Source organism: Gouania willdenowi, unplaced genomic scaffold (genome assembly GCF_900634775.1).
Source record: "Gouania willdenowi unplaced genomic scaffold, fGouWil2.1 scaffold_1_arrow_ctg1, whole genome shotgun sequence".
Lineage (NCBI taxonomy): Eukaryota > Metazoa > Chordata > Actinopteri > Blenniiformes > Gobiesocidae > Gouania > Gouania willdenowi.
In genome coordinates, this window is record NW_021144952.1 from 241,241 (window position 1) to 262,538 (window position 21,298).

The following is a 21,298-nucleotide window of genomic DNA, read 5'->3' on the forward strand; positions in this document are numbered from 1 at the left end:
ATTCCATATTTCCTTTCCGTTCCCCCCTTTAACCAAGAAACCACTTGGTTAAAATATCGTTCAGGGAATGGTGTAATCAATCAAAATGGATAAGTCTCCACTATCTCATCAACCACTACTGTCACCTCCTCATCTGTATCATAGCTTTAGCAAAGGTCAGTACCAATGTACAACAACAGAAAATCACACAAAGTGATAAAATAGCAGCTCCCAGAACCTACAATATCTTCATAATATTCAAGAATATTCAAAAACTGTCATTCCACTGGCGAAGAACAACTGTAGTGATGTAAATTTTGCATGTGAACAGGCGATCAGCTATTTCCACCAAATTATCAGAATTGTGTTTGCTTTGTAAGAATCCACAGCCATGTCACCAATCGTGATTGGCAATAAGCCAGCAAAGGTTCAGGTATTAATCGTAAATTGAATTCCACGTGCTTGGTGTTGGAATTTTCACTAAACCGGACCCTTTATCCCAGTACTTTCTCTAACGGAGTGAGTTATTTGCCAATACCACATATTTCTGCTTATCCATGTATCTAAAATTTGCAACACTGAGGCATCAAACCCCAGGATTTCCCACTTTTCCCGCTTTCTTATGGCGCGAAAAGTCTGAGACATTTATTCTGGTGTCAAATCTCCGTCCGAATACTCATCTGGTGATGTATTCACACTATTTATCTCACCGCAGTCGTTATCAGTCTCCTCATCTAATGTCTCTTTAAAACTGTCCTCAATATTATTCAACCTAATGTTCAATTGTTCAATAGCCTGTTGAGTTGTATTTATAGACTATAATGAATTGGGATGTAATGTCTAGTATTGTTATTGTACCTTCAGGCTCTATAGGCACTGAAAAAGTTGTCATTGAGTTATTTGTTGTGGAACTCATTTCCACAGCTGCACTTGTATGATTATCAGAAATCATAGAATTAGCTGTTGTCATCACTGTTATTGAAACATTCTGATCTATCACTGATGTATTTGTATAAACTTTATTTGATGCAATAATACCACTAGCTATAGTCCTAGCTAGAATAGTGGACATTTTTTCTGTTCTACCGTCATTATTGATCTCACTAATTGCTATTGACCTTTTTGCTTTGGAATCCACTTAAACGACATATCACTAATGCTAGTAGAAGTACCTCAACCCCATTAAAACCTGTGTGCTAACAGATTTCAACAATGCAGTTTTTTAGCACAACATTCATTTATTCACACCTTGGCTTTGTGGGTGATAGACAGCTCCTAAACGTTGTTTAATTTCTAATTTTTCCTAAAATTAATCTTACTGTTTTATCCACAAATTCTTTCCTGTTGTCTGAAGATATGCGATCGGGTAAACCCCATCTACTTTAATTTCGCGACACAAAAACTTAGCAACAGACTGAGCATCTTTACGTTTGCTTGGACATGCTTCAGGCCATTGTGAAAATCTATTCACAACTGGTTTTTATCATGTCAACATAATCTATAACCAAAACCCCACACACTTTTGCAATCTTTCTCCTATCTTCTCCCTTTGCCACATGGGCTAACCCAAGGGCTTCCTGAATCATTAGGCCCAGTAGGTCTGAAGGCACTACCATCAGTCCTTCCTGATTTCTTAACATGTCCTGTTTGTGAGCTGCACACTTAGCTATAGCTATTTCTTTTGGTTTTATCATTGCATGCAATAATTTCAATACCTGTGTATGATGTAGGATCTGAGAACCATCTGTTTTCTTAAACACGCAATTTTCCACACAATCATGTGGTTCCCCATCTTCTGGAGTTGGCAAATTTTCAGCCGAATTTACCGTAGCGCATCTCTCTAAGGTAATATCTTCCTGCTCTAAAAGTCTGTGATATCAATAAATGACATCATTTCCCTAACTGTTCAAGGTTTTAGTGCTACATGAATATCTTCTAAATAACTTTCAGAGATGTTTCTATGTACATGAGTTATCCTCTGACCTAGATAAACTACTGTTTCTTGGCAATACTGCAGTTTCTTCTGAGAAGCTTTGTGTCCTTTGTTTGCCAATGTCTGCAACAATTTGATCGAGTCTTCATGGCATGTTTCTTTATTTGGCGAGCAGATGATGATGTCATCAACATACTGGATAACAGTGCTTTTTAAGATCAGGCCAAGTCCAGTCAAGTCATCTTGTATCACTTTGTTGAAAATATGAGGGCTGTGTTTGAACCCTTGAGGGAGTCTTCTGTACTTGAAATGTTGCCCTTTATATGTGAAACCGAACAACTCTTGACTTTCTTCGCTTAATGGGATACTGAAGAATGCTCCACACAAATCTAACACTGTGAAATGTGTTGCTTCTGGGGGGATTTGAGCTAACAACGTGTGCGGGTCTGGTACATCTTCGGGATAGTCTGCCACCACATCATTTACTGCTCTCAGATCATGTACCAAGCGAAATGTTCCATCTGGTTTTTGTTGTGGCAAAAGGGGAGTATTGCTTTGTGGATTTACACATATGTCTATGACACCGGCCTTCATCAAGCCTTCAATTTGTGATTCAATTCCCTTGGTTGCTTCTTCTTTCAATGGATATTGATTCCTCCAAGGGGGTCTAGTTCCTGGTCGCAGGTCAACTTTCACTGGTTGGGCTGACGTTACAAGTCCGATGTCAGTACTATGGTGAGACCACAGACATTCTGGAACTTTCTGCAACATTTCTTCTTTCATACTGTCGGAGTCATGATTTGCACTACACATTGATTCATGTGTCATTTGTACTGCTTGAGGTTTACCCCGTCCTTGAGCCGAGATCATGATTTTCATGAATTTTCGATCTTCACTCATCCATATAGCCAAATTCTCTTTAAGAGGTATAAAAAGAGTCTTTTCGGCCTCTTTCATCATGTGACTCACATGCTTTTGCTCGAAACCTTCAGCAACCATTAGCGTCACATGAGGGATGCTTTTATCAATGTCATGTTCTTTTTCAAGGTATTCATTAGTGTTTATCTTCATGGCTGCCCCTTCTGGGCCCAATATTATGCAGTACGAAGTCAGCTCAACATGTTTGGGTTGATTGCTTAACCACTGTTCTGGATTTGCCTGGTCAGCGTTCTTGAAGTATTTGAGTGTGCAATGATGTGGATACTCTGGCAGCTTGGCGTTAGGCATGTTTGCCACGATGAACTTTTCCCACATAGTAGCTGATTGTAGCAGTTCTGGATCTGGATCTCCAATCCAGTATACTGACGAGGTCTCTGATTTTTGTAGCAGAGCTTGATTGGGTTTTGTGAGAGGAATCAGCTGTTTCACGTCCTCATACCCCTATTGTCCTACTAGTTGTCCAGACATGGGAAGATGTATAGCGTCCTTTGGCCGAATACAGGTGAAAGCAGCTTCACAATCAGTCATAACTTCCAATGGTTGATTGTTTATTTTCACCTCTATTGTTGATTCTTGCTTCGGCCCTGACACTACCAGCTGGCACCTTTTAGAAACCAGGTACCGGACCCCTACATGGGTTTACCGGTCCCCTGATTTGCTGCTGTTGACCTCTGTAGCCTCCTCTGAAGCTATTCCTGAATCCTCCTCTGAAGTTTCCTCTGAAGCTTCCTCTGGAGCTGTAGCAATTACGAGCAAAGTGGCCCATTTGTCCACAATTATGACATGGTCCTTGTATCTGTGGGAAGTTTCCTCCTCTTCCTCTTCCAAAGTTTGCTTGGCCTTTTCCTCTTCCTATTTGTGGTTGATCACACGATGGCTGTTGGAAAGAGGCAATGGGAACCTCAGGTGGCTGTTGCTGAAACTGTTGTTGTAGTTGTGGTTGCACTTGAGTCGGTTGTGGCTGACTCTGCATGACAATTGCTTGATTCTTTTCTTTCTTCTTATCATCGATCAACTGTATTTGGGTGAGTTTTCGGAGAGTATCTTGATCTTGTTCCTTTTTCCGATACACTTCCACCTGATGTGCGATGTGATCTGTATATACGCCTTTGGTCAGGCTTCCAAGACCAAACACTTCAGCCAATTTGCTCCTCACTGTCAGGGGTAGTCCTTTCTGGATTTTGGCTCTTAAAATTGATTTCTCCATCTGGTTCAATTCGGGATCTTTTCCAGTGACGTTTCTCCACATTCGATGAGCTCTTGATACATATGCTCTCGGGTTCTCTTGGTGGCCAAGTGGCTCAATGAAGATGTTGTCAGGATGCACATTTGTTGGAAAAAGTCCTCTCAAGGTTCTCCACATCCGTCCTCGACTTGCAGCAAACCGTTCTTGATCATTGACAGACGTCTCCACATATCTCTTTAGGCCTGCTGTTTGCAGAATCTCTTTCATTGCTGGAACTCCCATAAGGCTGGCCAAAAGTCTCTTAATATCTCCCATCGCTGGCTGTGTTCCCACCAGAACCTCTTCCAGCTTTGAGATCCAGGGGTGTGCACCATCTTGAAGCGTCGGTAATTTTCCAAGTATGTCAGACATGTCAGTATTCTGCCAAGGCTTGTACTCCAGATTTTGTCCAGATTTTGTGATTAGTATCACTGGGCACATTTTGTTGTCTTTCTTTTCTGTTTTTGGACGTAGTGCATCTTTCCAGGTGTCTGACTTTTGAGACTTTTTCTTCTCTTTGTTGCGTAAACTCCATTGGAGATTTTTTCTCCTTCCACTTCCTCTTCACTTTCATCTTTTTCACTTTCGTCTTCACTTTCATGTCTTTCACTTTCATTTTCACTTTCATTGTCCTTCGTGTCGTCTTTCTCTGACATTAATTGCTTTGTTGATTGATCTCCTCTTCTTTCTGCTTTTGCCAACATTTGTAAACGTACTTCTCTTTCATATGGTGGTGGCTTCTTTGCTGATGTTGCATGAGAGAAAGATATGTTGGTTTTCTTTGTCAACTTGCTCGTGGTCTTCTCCTTTTTCTTAATGTCTTGTATGCTTTGCATCTTTTTGTCATTTGCCAGTTTAGATAAACTTTGCCCTACGATCTCAAAGAGTTGGAGTATGCCTAATTCAATTTGTCTTTTTTCTTCGCTTCATTTCTTTCCCTTTTTTCCTTTCCTCTGACTTGCTCTATAAGTAGACACTAGGACTTGTAAGGTGTTAACTACATCTGGATTAAAGGTACCCTCAACTGACCATGGCTGTGTAATGTAAGGACTCGTCATTATAAAGAACTTCTCTTATTTTTTCCTTTACTATAAATCTAATGTCGAACGAAAAATTGTGTGCTATACGAAATCTATGGTCACTGAACTTTGCCAACTGCAGAAAAAGTGATGTGAGAATAAATCCACCCGAATAGTAATGATATAATTGATCAAACCTTAAATCATCTCCAAAACTGGAATGATATCAATATCCCCAATCAAAGTTAAGTTAAGCACAGATACTGAAATTATTATTCACCATATTCACTTGATAGTTTAAACAGATTAGCTAACTTGCAGATAACTAATCAAATTAGTCTCAATAAAGTAAACAAATTCAATATTCAGTCCACTGCCAAGTCCTTTCATGTATCATATATACCACTGTAAAGTCATATATAAGTGAATAAATTGTGTTATTATTGTTTGTGTAAGGTAATGTGTCGCTATAAATGTGTAAAAAATAAACCAAAACAAATGTTCTATTTGAATAATTTCATGAATAAACGCACCAGTTTCTCTCGACTGGAATTCGAGTATCATGTCACCCACAAAGTCAAAACCACCAGGTGTGTTTCAGTGCTTTAGGAGTTGTGATTCAGGTACTCCTCTTCTCAACTCCTTATGTAAAAAATAAAAACAAAAATTCAGTTTCATAACAAGTCATCACCATTTTTAAAGCTGTAAATCCAAAACTAAAAAATAAACCTTTAAAAAATTTTTTATAAATCTTACTCATATTTCAAGCTTATGGAACAATTATAATTATGATTAATTATAATGTATAAATATTAAGAATAAACTGTATTTAAATGAACAAGTAATTTCTATATAAGTGTTAACTTCATGTTACCAGCAGAGAGCAACATTGCTTCCACTAAAGCATGCAGTTTCCCATATGTACCGCTTGAGGCAGTATTTATCTTTAGAGTAAAAATTGTGCAGTTCACCATCTCTTTAGCTAGATGGCGCCAAAACTGATTATCCTCCCCCCTTTGGGCGGACCACAGTCCGTCCACTCCATGACGTAACTTGTAGCTCCGCCTCTCAAAACAAACAAACGTCCAGTAGCAACGTTAGCGACGAAGAGTTAACATCACGGGAACTCAAACAGACGCCAAAAACAACGGGGAAACAAATCGACACAACACATTCACATTATACCGGAGTGAACTTACAACTTAATTACAACACTAACCAGGACAGCTCAACAGAAGATACATTTATTGTAAACATAGAACACAAACAACAAAGTCCCAATAATCAAAACACACGAACCCGGCGCCTCGGCCGTATATTTTAATGCATAGTGACACACAGCTAGCAGGCACAAAATACGAGACAGTTAAAACAAAAACAAAACAACATGGCATGTTCACAATTATCTTACGTTAACAAATATTCTAATGGTCACATTCAAACACTTAACCAAGATGTCTTGTTCGCCGAAAAATACGAGCCACACAAAGTTCCTAACATCAAATACACAGTTTACCACTTCATTCACAACACCCGCAACCTTCACAGCGGAACCAAATAAACCTAAACAGCTTACACATAAAACACACATGACAAACAGAGGCACAAATCACAGAATCACAACAAACGCACAAAAAGAAAGACGCGATCGATCCGAGACGGTTCACACCGGACGCTGCAGCGGAACGCCGTGAACAAGTCTGAAACCGTAAATACACGTCAGTGGAATAAGGAAATGACAACGGATAAAACGGATCCATAAACACATAAAACACCGCTGAAAAATAACATAATCTAGCAAACAATGCCATCAAACGGCAAAGCAAATAATCGATCACATAATTGAGAAAAACCACACGTTAATCCAACCAGATTGCTATTTAATAATCAAAAGCAGCATCAAACATTATCATTATCATTGTCATTATTAAATCAGGCCTTTGTCTGGAACATATTTTATCACTACCAAATTAATGCTGATGTTGTATTTAATTTAATCCATTATAATAAATCAATCCAGTAACGTAACGCTGTAACCCCAACAGCTACACTGAAGTAAAGAATGCATGCAACCACGGCTGATGCCGGCTTCATGGATCAGACAATGCTAAAAGTGTAAAATCTAAATTAAAACCCAGACGTCAGCATGCAGCACAACGCTATTTATTTATTAAGAACTTTAAACCAGAGCGTCAATCGTGGCAACAGTCAGAATCCAGACACAAACACACAGCTCTGTCAAACACTGAATAGTAACTTCACCAATAAGTCACAAATTATATTAAAATCAGTTATAACAGCTATTTCACTACCATTCATTCAACGCATGACAGGGAGCGAAGACACACGCACACACATTCGCACTCACACACACAGATCCTCCCCCTGTGGTGCACAGGAGGACACAAAGGCAGCCACAGCGGACTGCAGACAAACATAGGGCAAGCGGCCCCAAACAAGGTCGACATCAAAACCAACCTTAAACAGAGCTAAATACATATACTATAGTTAAGATATGTTTAGCATTATGTTGAAAATATATTCTAGATAATAATCGATCTCAAAAAGCACCAAAGTCTAACAAAAGTCCCCATAATTTATAGGGCTCATAATTCCTAATCCTTAACCAAACCTATCTTATGTAACATTAGGGCTTATATCCAATTACCCTCTTTTGCATTAAATCATATACAATTCAAAACACAACTTACATTTACAAACATGACATACAAATGAACATTTAATTTACACACAAACAGAAAACAGAAAAAACAAATACAATTGGCCAGCAGTTGTATTCGTTAACTCCTATTGACACACAAAACATTAAAACAGCGCTTTATTCCATAGTGGCTCATTCATTTTCCACCATATTGAGTAAATTCCTGAATCTTTACTCAAAAATAATCATCTTAACTCAACTCATGAATTCATACCATAGTCAAGTCATTTTCATTTCTCTCTCATTTCAACTCAACTCATGAATTCATTCCATAGTCAAGTCATTCTCATTTCCTTTATTTCAACTCAACTCAACTCAACTCATGAATTCATAACATAGTCAAGTTATTCTCATTTCCTTTATTTCAACTCAACTCATGAATTCATAACATAGTCAAGTCATTCTTATTTCTCTCTCATTTCCTTTATTTCAAAATTTAACTTTACCAAATTAAGTGTCAATCCCCTATAGCATATCTCATAATTAAGTGACGAAACCTGCGACAGAGACTTACAGAATGTAGGAAAAATGGCCATGTTCCCAATTCTTGCATGGATATTAAGTCCCAAAACCATAAAATAGCCATTACATCCCTACCATTCCAAACAAAACTATCCTAGCAATTTAGTTCTCTTTTTCTTTTGTTATTGTTGTCATTATCGATATTCCAATGTCTGTCTCAATTTAACAACATAATTTAGGCGAAACCCTTTCCACTCCTCATCGTTACAAACATCACACAATGCACAAGTTCTTTTAAACTGTACAATATCCATGTTAACACAGTGACCCCAAACACCCATCTCATACTCACCAAGGATGTTGGATGAACTCGGGCCACCGAGACACGGAGGAACAACTGTAGCAGTCACTGCCCGACAACGCCAAATTTGTCGTGGTTTCCCCAGATGGAGATGTGAATGATGAAAAAGATGTAGTGTGGAAAAAAGGGATCATCGCTGAAACTGGCTTGCATAATAACACAAAGTTTATTAACACAAGCAGAATCAAAAGAACAGGGGAGAGACAAAAACCCTGTGAGAGCAGCCGAGGTCAGATTTACTCTGAAGCAAGAACAGGAGAGAGAAGCTTATATCTTTCACAAAGTTCTCAGATGTCACATGATTACTTAACAACCCTTTTCTGGGACACAAAGAAAGGAAGCAACATTTGTCCATTTAGGTGATAAGACCCTCACATGATGATCTCATTTTGAGGTGGAAACAAACAGCTGGTATTCTTCCAACATCCTGAGTGACCTGTGAGGATGATTAAATCTCCTGGGCTCCGCAGGAGGTCGGAGCCCAGAGTTTGAAAACTTAGCAAGTAAACATTGATTAATTGTTTATTTTTTATCGTAATGTAACAAAGAGGTGATAACAGGAACAAACCTGTTCTTTGATTCTACTGTTCCTTTGCTTGGCCAGGAATGCTGAGGCTAGCACAGTCAAAGTTCAATTTAAATGATTTAATTTCCTACACGTGAAGCAGTAAATACACCTCAGTACAAAAACATAGACTGGAGAAAGAGCTTAGACTAATTCAATGGTTAGCCTATGAAAGGCGTTTCATCCCCGGTTCTTTTGACCAGACATTTAAACAATGGATTTCATGTGGAATAACAGCAATGTGTACCCTAATTAAAAATGGGAATTTTTCAGTTTCATTTTTTCAGGAAATTAAACAAAAACATAAATTAAACAATCAGGACCACTACAGATATTTACAAATAAGGGACTATTTTGACAAAGAAATAAAGCTTAATGTAAATTTCAATAATAATGGAATAATCAGGACCATAATTGGAATATACAAGAGGGAATACAACTTCATATGTAAGGTTGAAATGGGAAAAAGAGCTGGGAGTGAATATTTCTGAAGATGATTGGTTACATATTTGGAGAACACAACAGTCAACCACATCATCACGTGCTTGGAGATTAGTTTGTATTTTTTATTACACAAAAATCCAGAAAATGTGGGGCAACAAATGTAGATCATAAATGTAGTTTTTTTGGAGGATGTTGACCTGGTTATTGTCAGAATTCTGGATTATGACATATCTGAGTCATGTATATTACTTTACTTTGACAGTATGACAGGGAATGTTGTGTTAAAAGAAGACAGATATTTGTTGAACATTTTGTTAGTATTGTAAAAAAGCAATTACAAAAAAATGGTACAAACCTGATCCACCAACACAAGATGACTGAAAATTGTGAATAAAATATATGTAATGGAGCAGTTGACCCATAAGATAAGGACTCAAGAAGAACAATGCCGAAAAAGTGAGAGAAATGAACTGTACATACATCAACGACAGGATAAGGACTATCACACTGACGTTATCGCAGGAACAATCTATACAGACATGGCATTCCAGCATGTTCTTTTTCTGATGTTTTGTTTTGCTCTGTTTTTTTTTTTTTCATCTTTGTCAGTGTTTATATGCTGCATAAAAAAAAAGTAAAGTAAAAAAGTGACAACATTCACAAAACTTTTCATGCTTAAAACGCATACACACATCTCATTGTCATACTGATCAAACGATAGAAGCTAACACACACATGCACACACAGGCCTCTATATCCCATCCTGCTCTGTTGATTTGATTTCTCTATCTTTCTTTCTTTTACTAAGCTTTCTTTCCTTATTTTATGTACTCTAGTATTAGCCTTAGTTTAGCAAGCATAGCGCTAACGCTGAACGATTAATCGCATTTGCGATATTCTCGCGATATCATAAAACGCAATTTTCTAGTCGCAAAGGCTGCGATTTTTTTTTTTTTTTTTTTGGACTGACAAGCTACATCCTTATCGGCCCTGTTATCGGTACTTTTAAGGTTGCATTAATCCTCAAGCCTCAGACAAGCATTGATTCTGCCGTACTGCCTGTCAGGTTCTGTTTAGTTTTGTTTTTTAGCCCTTGTGGTCCTGTTTCAGTTATTCTGTCTTTGTTTATTTTGTTTGAGTCTGGCCTCTTGTGTTTAACTCTTGTCTGTGTTTCAGGTATTCCTGATTGTGGCTCCACCCCCCCAGTGAGGTCTGTGTGCTTGGTTGGTGACTGATTAGCTCGTTCTTGTTTCCACACAGGTGTGGCCCATTCCCAATCAGGCCTCCTCCACTTTTTAGCTGAGTGCTTGGATGCAGCGTGTTGTGGTTTTAATGTCATTGTCTACCCTCCTCATGTCCTGCTGCATTAGTTCCCTGGTTTCTTCGTGCTGCCTTTTGGTTGTTTTTGGAATAAATATGGACTGGTTCCAAGAATGCTATGCTTGCATTCTGCCACCTTCTTTCTCTGTCTACACCTCACCTTGACAGAATGATCCAGCCAACAGTGGACCCAGCTGAGAAGAACTTTGTGGAGAGGATTTTATACTTCCAAAGCTTCTCCCATGAGGCCAGGGCGGGTAGGATTCTGCCAGAGGAGGATCCTGTCAGAGACCCCTACTTGGGGACGTGACTGGCCTTCGGAGGACCACGAAGCCTGTAAAAGAAAGGTCGATCCAAGAAGAAGGCCCAGCACCGCCAGTCCCCTAGCTTCCAGGCTAGAGTCCCTGTTTCTAGGGTCCCTGAGTCTCCCCGCTTCCAGTCTAGGGTCCCTGAGTCTCCCAGCACCCGGCCGCCAATTCCCAGCTTGCCAGAGCCCTCTTCGTCTGTCTCGACAGAGGTTGTCTAGTCTCACCAGAGCCTTCTTCGTCTGGCCCGTCGGAGGTGTCACCGTCTGTCTCGCCCGTGCCGCCTCTCGGGAGGCCGCCAGAGTCCAGCTCTTCGGCCTCGTCTAAGCGCTGCATTTGTTCCCTGGTTTCTTCGTGCTGCCCTTTTGATTGTTTTTGGAATAAACATGGACTGGTTCCAAGAACGTTATGCTTGCATTCTGCCACCATCTCGCTCTGCATTTTGGTCCACACCACACCTACACACCTTGACAAGTCCTCCTTAAGAACCCGCATGCAGAGCTGACTGATGGGAGGGGCTACTGTGGACAGTGCTCGCCTCTTCGCGTCGCTTCATGAGTAGACGTGTCTGTAGACGCTATCGACACATTTATTGTTTTCAGCCAGAAAACTGCACACTACAGTAAAACAATAAGTGTGTTCTGCTGCAGAAACAGAGCAGCAGATGAGGTGTGTGTGCACGCCGTGTGGGGGTTCTCCACGGCTTAGCCTTAAGCCTAGCCAATGGTCCTCCATGGCAGCCACTCTTCTGTCGTCTGTTGCGCTGCCTTTGTCTGCTCCAGTGGCGGCGAGTGCTGGCAGGCAAATCTGCTACTTTGTGGGTCGCTGGGTCTTCACGGCGTAGTGGTCCTAGGCTACGTAGGTTTCCCCGCACATCGGCCGCTACCGTGCCTCGGCTGCCGGCAACGTTTAGTTCGAATAGTGACTTGCGATCATAATTAGGGGTAAATCAACATTAGCCTTGTCACGAGCCAGTGCAGCCGCAGCTGTTAAGTTGTTTGATATGCTTGATTAGAATATTTGTATTTAGTTAGTTGGTTTAGTGTTTTGTTAATATAAAAAAGTTATTTATATGGTATTTTTTACTGTTTTATTAATACATTTATAGTGTTTTTAGAACTACTTATGTATTTCATTTATTTTGTGTGCCATATTGTTAAAAATATTCAAAAATAAACAGATCGTTATTTGTTTTTGTTTTTTGTTTTTCCATTGATTTAAAAAAAAAAAAAAAAGAGTAAGGTATCGATAAGAGTAATATACCCATCCCTAATGTTGAAGAGGTAAAGCCACGGATATATTTGCTTTATTGTTGTAATCTGTGCTTTAAAATTTACATTTCATATTTCTTTAAAGTTTAAATAAATCTGAGATTGTTTATTATGAAACAGAATGATTAATTGCTTGTGTTCATTGAAAAATACACAAGAGGCTCTCGAAAAAATAATCGCATATGCAATATTGAGGAAAAAAAAAATCACAATTTATTTTCAAAAATTGTTCAGCCCTGTAGTGTTTGTATGAATATTAACCTGTTGATAATGTTTAATGTACAATGACTGATAAACAGTGTTATTCCTTTTTCTAAAGAAGTGGCACCCCAAAACAAATACCGTATTTTTCGGACTATAAGGCGCGCACTATCAACGAATGGGTCTATTTTCATACATAAGGCGCACCGGACTATAAGGCGCACCGGTTTTATATTATAAGTGAAACAAAATAGTCAGATGAGTCTAACTTTATTCAACTCATTAACAATAACTCAACATTGTTCAGGTTTAACACATAAAATATAGAACATTACACTCACATTTTGAGTTCAGTATGTTGAAGCACAGTACAGGTACATATCACTCCACGAGGCGCTTGACTACGGTAGCCCTAAAGCGCCAAAAATCCATCAAGAGGTGCAACTTCATAGTTTACCAAAGTTGCACTAAAACATGTTGACATTAATTTCATACATAAGGCGCACCTGATTATAAGGCGCACTGTCGATTTCTGAGAAAATTAAAGGATTTTAAGTGCGCCTTATAGTCCGAAAAATACGGTAAATGAAGAATAAAACTTACTAAACCCTCTACAACTTGTACATGTATGACACTAAAGTTGATCTATCACGTATTTTTCTTATCCTTAACAGGTGCCAGCAGAACATGCAGCACATATCCGAAATGATCCAAAAGTGTCGGAACCGAGTTCTGTGTCAGCAGAACTTTGAGCTCTCTAAACTGATGAAGGTCTTTAATGAAATTCTGGAGGAAAACCACGGAGAACCTCAGAGCAGCACTTTGACATCAAGGGCAGCTCCTCAGCCACAAAAGAAAGAGAAAAAGTCCTGGTTTGGTGAGTAAGAGGAGAACCTGCGTTCTGCCCCATCTCCTTGTTTTGTTTTTTCTGCTGTAGAGAAGACGTTAAGCATTGATTTACAGACATAAACTACTAAGCTGAATGTTTGTAGCCCCATAACTATCCTTCTCAGAAGTTATCAGCCGATAACGGAGAAATTATCTTTTCATCTTCTATTAGTTCTATTTGATGGATAACCTGCCTTTGTCCTGACAGCTTCGTCTAGTGATAGGACCAGGAAATGCAGCTCCAATGCATGTTTTGTGTTTGAGGTCATACTTGTTTCATCTTTTTTTAAATCTCATCGCTGGCTCGTTGAAAAATGAACATTTGCTCTGAGAGTCTTCCTTCATTGAAGTATAGGCTTGGACACAGTTAGTCATCATGAAATACTAAGTGGACGCCACAAGGTGTATTACTGCCCTCCACTGGACTTTACTTTAATACTAGAACCCCTCAAACATTCTAGTGTCATTGGAAATCACCCCGCCACATCACTTTACAGGGCTCTGCTATTAACTCTTTATTTACTGTCTCTGAATGGTGGCTTCATCAATTGGCTGGCAGTGATGGGCTTCATGGCCATTCAATCAATCTAACTGGACCAATATGTTTTCAACAATGAATCCTTCTGTAAAAAGTGAGGCGGATGGATTTGTGTTTTTATGAAAGTATCCCTGTGTCGCATCCCCCATGGGTGTGACATGCCTACTTCTCAGGTCCATGTCTTCTTGTATTATTTAAATCATATTTACTGTGTCCCTTAAGACTAGTCCTCCCCCCCCCCCCATTTACAGTTTGCAGCATTACGTTTCTTTTAAATTATTAAATAATTATTATTATTTAAATAATTACTGATGTTTATGCAAAATCATAATAAACATTATGTTTTCAGGTCTTACTTCATTTTTCAGTGGACATGCTGAACAGAACGATAAAAACCAAGGTACGTACCACATAACATTTTGTGCTGTTAGAGTGAAGATACTCTTGTGTTCAAACTTGAGATTGCAGTCAGAAAGACAGAGTCAGAGGTTTTGCTTTGCTGAATTAATCAATGTATTAACATATTTTAAATGAACAGAAATGAATCAACAAATCATATCAAGTCAATAGAAAAAACAGGCACTCATCTAATATACAGCTGTGGTCTGTGGAAGGCCCTCTTTCTGAAGGTGCACAGACATTGTTCAAACCAACAAACCCCAGGGGTCTGCTGACTTCAGCCCGGAACATAGTTTTTCTCAGCATTTTTATCCAGTCGTTATCTTGTCTGTCCTTCCTTTGGCCTGGCACATGTGTCTTCTTTTGTTATGATTCTTAAGACATTTGTGATCATCAGGGTCAAACATGAGCTCATCAAGAGATGAAGACATACACACATTATGAAAGCAGGAATACATTTTACATCTAACAGTATAGTCTTTTCATTAGAAGATGTTTTACATTTAGAAATCAAACGATTGTAGTTAAAGACCACATTTACTGCTGATTTAAAGAAATACAAATTACGTATTGTTTATTGATTGATTTTATTTTGTGTCAGAATCAGAATTCCTTTATTAATCCCAGTGGGAAATTGCTTTTGTTACAGCCACTTTGTGAAAAGTAAATCACAAATAAAAGAATAAAATGTTTTACAAAGACGGAAGAAAAAATAAACACTAAATAAGTATATAATTAAGTAAAAGATAAAGATCAGATACACACACATTACAGTAGTAAAAAATAAAGAAAGATAGTAAATACTACTAAAAATAATACTAATTATACAAATTATACACAAATTTAATACATATATTTACAAAAATAATACTAATATACAAATATGATACAGATATTTACAACAATCAAGCTGTGAGGTTACAGTGATGAATTATACAGTTTGAACGCCACAGGCAGGAATTATTTCCTGTGGCGTTCTGTGGAGCACCATGGATGGATCAGCCTGGTGCTGAAGGTGCTTCTGTGACTGACCAGCACATCATGGAGTGGGTGGGACTCATTGACCAAGATGGATTTCACTTTGGACAGGCTCCTCCTCTCTGTCACCACTGTCAGAGAGAGTTTAATCCTCACAACGTCACTGGCCTTGCGGTTGAGTCTGTTGGCGTCTGCAACCCTCAGTTTCTCCTAGTGTTGTGGTGGTCAAGACCGGTCTTGGTCTCGAGAGCAAATTTTAAAGGTCTCGGTCTCGTCTCGGACTCTGAAGCATTTTGACTCGGTCTTGTCTCGGACTCGGGATTTTCCATCAAGACCGTTCGAGACCAGCACTAATTCCTGCTATTTTTAAACTTTTTTATAATGTGATAATAACACGGAGAAGAACAGGATAAAACAATCCTTTATTAATTATTTAATCCACCCAGTATAATGACCACAACCTTCCTTAATGTGACTGAGTGACGTGTGTGACACTCATACGCGTGTGGCTACGGTGTCAGTTTGGACCGCGGAGCGCAAGGGAGATATGAAGTAATCACTGGTAAAAAATCCCAGTAAAACTCCAGAAAACAATCACCATGAATAAATATTATCTCCATGGTAAAGACAGTAGCTCTAACAACTGGTAAAATGATAAACTGGTGATATTACAGCCTGTGAAGGCTGGATGGGGGACGTACTTACTCTGCTTCTGGGTCCTAGTGCCAGCCAACCGGTGAAGCCTGTTCCATTTACCGTGTTTAGTGAGGTCCGTGTGTGTTTAATAAGTCTGTGTGTGTTTAATAAGTCTGTGTGTGTCCGTGTGAAAGTCCGCATGTTAATGCCTCTGTCCATCCACTCTTTTCATTATATCAATGTCTTTTAAGGCTTTATTACATAGTGTCGGCTGTAGTCCGGGCCGCCGCCATCTTGGTTTATGTCGTCACCAGCGCGTCATAGCCGCAGAGTTGCACAAGCCAGAATGAGTCAAATAACTGTAAAGAGGTCGTATATTAGTCTATTTTCTTTTTAAAGTGGTGTTTTTTTTTTTGTGGCTTTAGACTCCAATTACATCTATGTATATAATATGTTCCCCACAATATAAACTGGTTCATATTATAACTATTTTTTATAGTTTTGGTTTCCACTGTATCCAGAATAATAATAATTCTCAACAAGAACTATTGATTAATTTGTCACATGACTGTTCCAGGGTTTGAGTTTGTTTTATTTAGTTTCACATCTACCTGTAGCTCTATGTTTTTTACACTGCTGACAACTTGTTTGTAGTTTTATTTCAGAAAGTTTCACTTTTACAGTTACAGTTGGAAACCTTTGTTAATTGAATATCCTAGTTACATTACAGCAACCAAATTAAACTATATCAATGAGTGAATTCATAAAAATGGCCTGTGTAAAGGATTTTTCAAAATAAAAAATTATCTTGTGAACTCTGTGACCTGTTGACCTGCACAACTCAAAGAATCTGAATCAAGAATCATTATTTCTTGGCAGAAATACTTTTAAACACTTGCTGTACATTCAGCTGACATAAAAATCTTGTTTTCAAATATGTAGAATAATTGTGAATTTATCAGTAGCAGTAGTAGTTTTAATATTTTAGTTAATTTTTTGCAGGCACCTTTTTTGTCCGTCAAATGTATTTAAAATAAACTAAAATTAAAGAGAGAATGTTATTTAACTGTTGAACCTTGCCATAATTTTATTCATTTATAAATTTTTTTAAATTGAAAAAAAAAATGTTTATGGTCTTGGTCTTGGTCTTGACTCGGTCTCAGCTCCTGAAAGTCTTGGTCTTGTCTTGGTCTCGGGCAAGTCTTGGTCTCGGATAGTGTGGTCTTGAACACAACACTAGTTTCTCCTCCAGCAAACAACAGCGTAGAGGATCGCACTTGCCACCACAGACTCGTAAAACATCCTCAGCATTTTTCTGCAGATGTTGAAGGACCTCAGCCTTCTCCGAAAATAGAGGCGGCTGTGGCCCTTCCTGTAGAGAGAGTCAGTGTTCCTCCCCCAGTCCAGTTTATTGGATGAATAAACTGGACCGTCTCCATAAAATATTATTTTATGGAGACGGTGTCAGTCCCCCGACCCAAATTCCACAATGATTTTAACATAAAATCAAATAAAAGAGCTATCAATTATAAAAATCTGAAAAAAATTTAAATCTCAAATCTAGAAACACCAAAACATAAAACCATTAGATGTCCTCTATTAAATATTAGATCACTGAGATCCAAATCTCTACTAGTAAATGACCTTATCTCAGAAAATAACTTTGATTTATTCTGTTTAACTGAAACATGGCTGTATCAAGATGAATATGTTAGTTTAAATGAAGCCACTCCTCCCAGTCATTTAAATACTCATATGCCACAAGACATAGGCCGTGGAGGTGGTGTAGCAGCTATTTATCATTCCTCTCTTCTAATCTATCCTAAACCAAAGGCCAGTTACACTTCCTTTGAAAGCCTGGTTCTAAATTTATCTCATATCGAATCAAAAACCTGCCAGCCAGTGTTATTTGTGATAATTTACCGTCCTCCAGGTCCTTATTCTGAATTTCTATTAGAATTCTCTGAGTTTATATCAAACTTAGTCCTCAGTTCTGATAAAATACTGATTGTAGGAGAATTTAATATCCATGTTGACAAAGATAGTGAAAGCCTGAGCTCAGCCTTTATGTCCCTAATAGACTCAGTTGGCTTTTTTCAAACTATTAATGAAGCTACTCATCGTTTAAATCATACTCTAAATCTTGTTCTAACATATGGCCTTGATATTAATGAACTAAAAGTCTACCCTGAAAATCCTCTGCTATCAGATCACTTTTTAATATCTTTTAACATTATCCTAGAGGATCTCGCACTGTGCAATAAAATAGTTACGAGTAGAAATCTGTCCAATAGTGCTGTGGCTAAATTTAAAGAGGCCATTCCTGCTGCCTTAAACTCAGTGCACCATCCAATAAATAACTATGATATTAATTATAACCCCTCTCAACTGGATCTGCTTGTCGATAGCTCTGCTAGTCTACTAAAATCCACCTTGGACTCAATTGCCCCATTGAGGGAAAAAACTATTAAACGTCAGAGGAAAGCTCCGTGGTTTAGCTGTGAAACTCACACACTCAAACAAACAACCCGTAAATTAGAGAGAATGTGGCGCTCCAATAAAACAGAGGAGTCACGAATACTTTGGCAAGAAAGCCATAGTAAATACATGACAGCCTTACGACATACTCGATCTACATACTACTCCTCACTAATTGAAGAAAATAAAAATAATCCGAGGTACCTTTTCAGCACTGTAGCCAGGCTAACACAAAGTCAGAGCTCTATTGAGCCCATGATTCCTCTAGCCCTCAGCTGTGAGGACTTTATGACATTTTTTAACGATAAAATTCATAAGATTAGAGATAAAATTAGCCACTCCCTGCCTTCACCTGGGCCTGCTGTACCATTAAATGTAAATAGGCCTAACCTAAACTGTTTCACACATATAGGACTTCAGGAACTTAACTCTATTATTTCATCCTCCAAACCATCGACCTGCCTTTCAGATCTGATCCCAACTAAGCTGTTTAAAGAAGTTGTTCCCCTGGTCTGCCCATCTTTGTTGGAGACAATAAATATATCCCTATCAATAGGCTACGTGCCACAGTCCTTTAAAGTAGCTGTAATCAAACCCCTTCTCAAAAAACCTACTCTTGATTCCAGCACTTTAGCAAACTACAGGCCTATATCTAATCTTCCTTTTATTTCAAAGATTCTTGAGATAGTTGTGGCGGTTCAGCTCTGTGACTTCCTTCAAAACAACAACCTGTTCGAGGACTTCCAGTCAGGTTTTAGAGCTCAACACAGCACAGAGACTGCTTTAGTTAAAGTAACTAATGATCTACTCTGGGCTTCAGATGAAGGACGACTCTCAGTGCTGGTTTTATTAGATCTTAGTGCAGCTTTTGACACTATAGATCACTATATTCTACTAGAGAGATTAGAGGAATTACTTGGAATCACAGGGACTGCCCTAAACTGGTTTAAGTCCTATCTATCTGATAGGTACCAGTTTGTACACGTGAATAATAAGTCTTCTGTGTACAATAAAGTAAGCTACGGGGTTCCTCAGGGCTCTGTGCTAGGTCCAATCCTCTTCTGTATCTATATGCTCCCCCTTGGTAATGTTATGAGAAAATACTCTGTTAACTTTCACTGCTATGCTGATGATACCCTACTGTATGTATCAATGAAGCCAGGTGAGACAAATCAGCTATCTAAACTTGAGGCCTGTCTAAAGGACATTAGGGCCTGGATGGAGCAAAATTTTCTTCTTCTTAACTCAGACAAGACTGAGGTCATTGTACTGGGCCCACGACACTTTAGAGAAACCTATGCTAGCCTAACTGCCCTAGATGGCATTACTCTGGCACAAAGCACAACTGTTAGAAACCTTGGGGTTCTATTTGATCAGGATTTATCCTTCAACTCTCACATAAAACAAACTTCAAGAACTGCCTTCTTTCATCTCCGTAACATTGCTAAAATCAGACCTATCCTGTCTCAGAGCGACGCTGAAAAGCTAGTCCATGATTTTGTTACCTCTAGACTGGATTATTGTAATTCTCTTTTAACAGGCTGCCCGAGCAAGTCGCTGAAGACACTTCAGCTGGTTCAAAATGCTGCAGCACGTGTACTGACTAAAACTAGGAGAAGATATCACATTACTCCTGTATTAGCCTCTCTGCATTGGCTTCCCATAAAATATAGAATAGAAATCAAGATTCTTCTCCTCACTTATAAAGCCCTAAATGGACAGGCACCAGTCTATCTCAAGGAGCTTGTAGTGCCATACAATCCCCCCAGAACACTACGCTCTCAAAATGCTGGCCTACTCGTTGTTCCATTTGTCTCTAGAAGTAGTATAGGAAGAAGAGCTTTCAGTTATCAGGCCCCACTTCTCTGGAACCATCTACCAACCACGGTTCGGGGGGCAGACACCCTCTCTACCTTTAAGGTTAGGCTCAAAACATTCCTCTTTGGTAAAGCTTTTAGTTAGGAACCAGCTCATAGACCATAGTTAAGATGCAATAGGCATAGACTGCCGGTGGGGGGGTCTGGCATGCTCGGTTGGAGAGAGGTTAGAGAGGGCGTTAAGAGAGAGGTCATTTAGGTTAGAGAGGGACCGGAGAGGGTCCCATTCCTCTCTCTAACACTCCCTCTATGTCTGCTTCTTCCCTTGTGTGTTTGCTCCTGTACTCCTTCTGGCTTTTGTCTTGCAGGTCCGTGGGATCCTCAGTGTGGAGTTACAGAGTCTCAACAACTGTCTCCACCCTCTCCTCTGCACACACCCAACACAGCATAACGTGGATGGCTGTTCATCATAGGAATGGGATCCACACAAGGTTCCTGCTGCTTAACAGAAGGTTTTCCTTGCCGCCATGATGAATTCATGTTGGGTGTGGGATACATATGTATGTGTATATACGTATATATGCATATGTGTGTATCCATAAAATGAAGAGTCCGTCCTTAAGACTGCTCTACTGTAAAGTGTCTTGAGATACCATTGGTTATGATTTGGCGCGATACAAATAAAAGATTGATTGATTGATTGATTTATTGTCAATCACCACTCTCAAGTATTTGTACTCCTACACATGGTCCACACTGACCCCCTGGATGGAGACAAGGCTGACTGGCCTCTTGGTTTTCCTCAGGTCCACAATCAG

The 21,298-nt window shown here is 39.1% G+C and overlaps 1 protein-coding gene across 2 annotated transcripts in view; it reads left to right on the top strand.

Annotated features, from left to right (window-relative positions):
- The window catches only part of LOC114458869 (uncharacterized), a 218,649-nt gene that overhangs the window by 23,341 nt on the left and 174,010 nt on the right, over positions 1–21,298 (top strand). For both annotated transcript variants that reach the window (XM_028441246.1, XM_028441244.1), the window contains exons 3-4: positions 13,421–13,623; positions 14,522–14,572. In XM_028441246.1, coding sequence (XP_028297047.1) covers positions 13,421–13,623; positions 14,522–14,572 — 254 coding nt within the window. The remainder of the gene's footprint in view (positions 1–13,420; positions 13,624–14,521; positions 14,573–21,298) is intronic.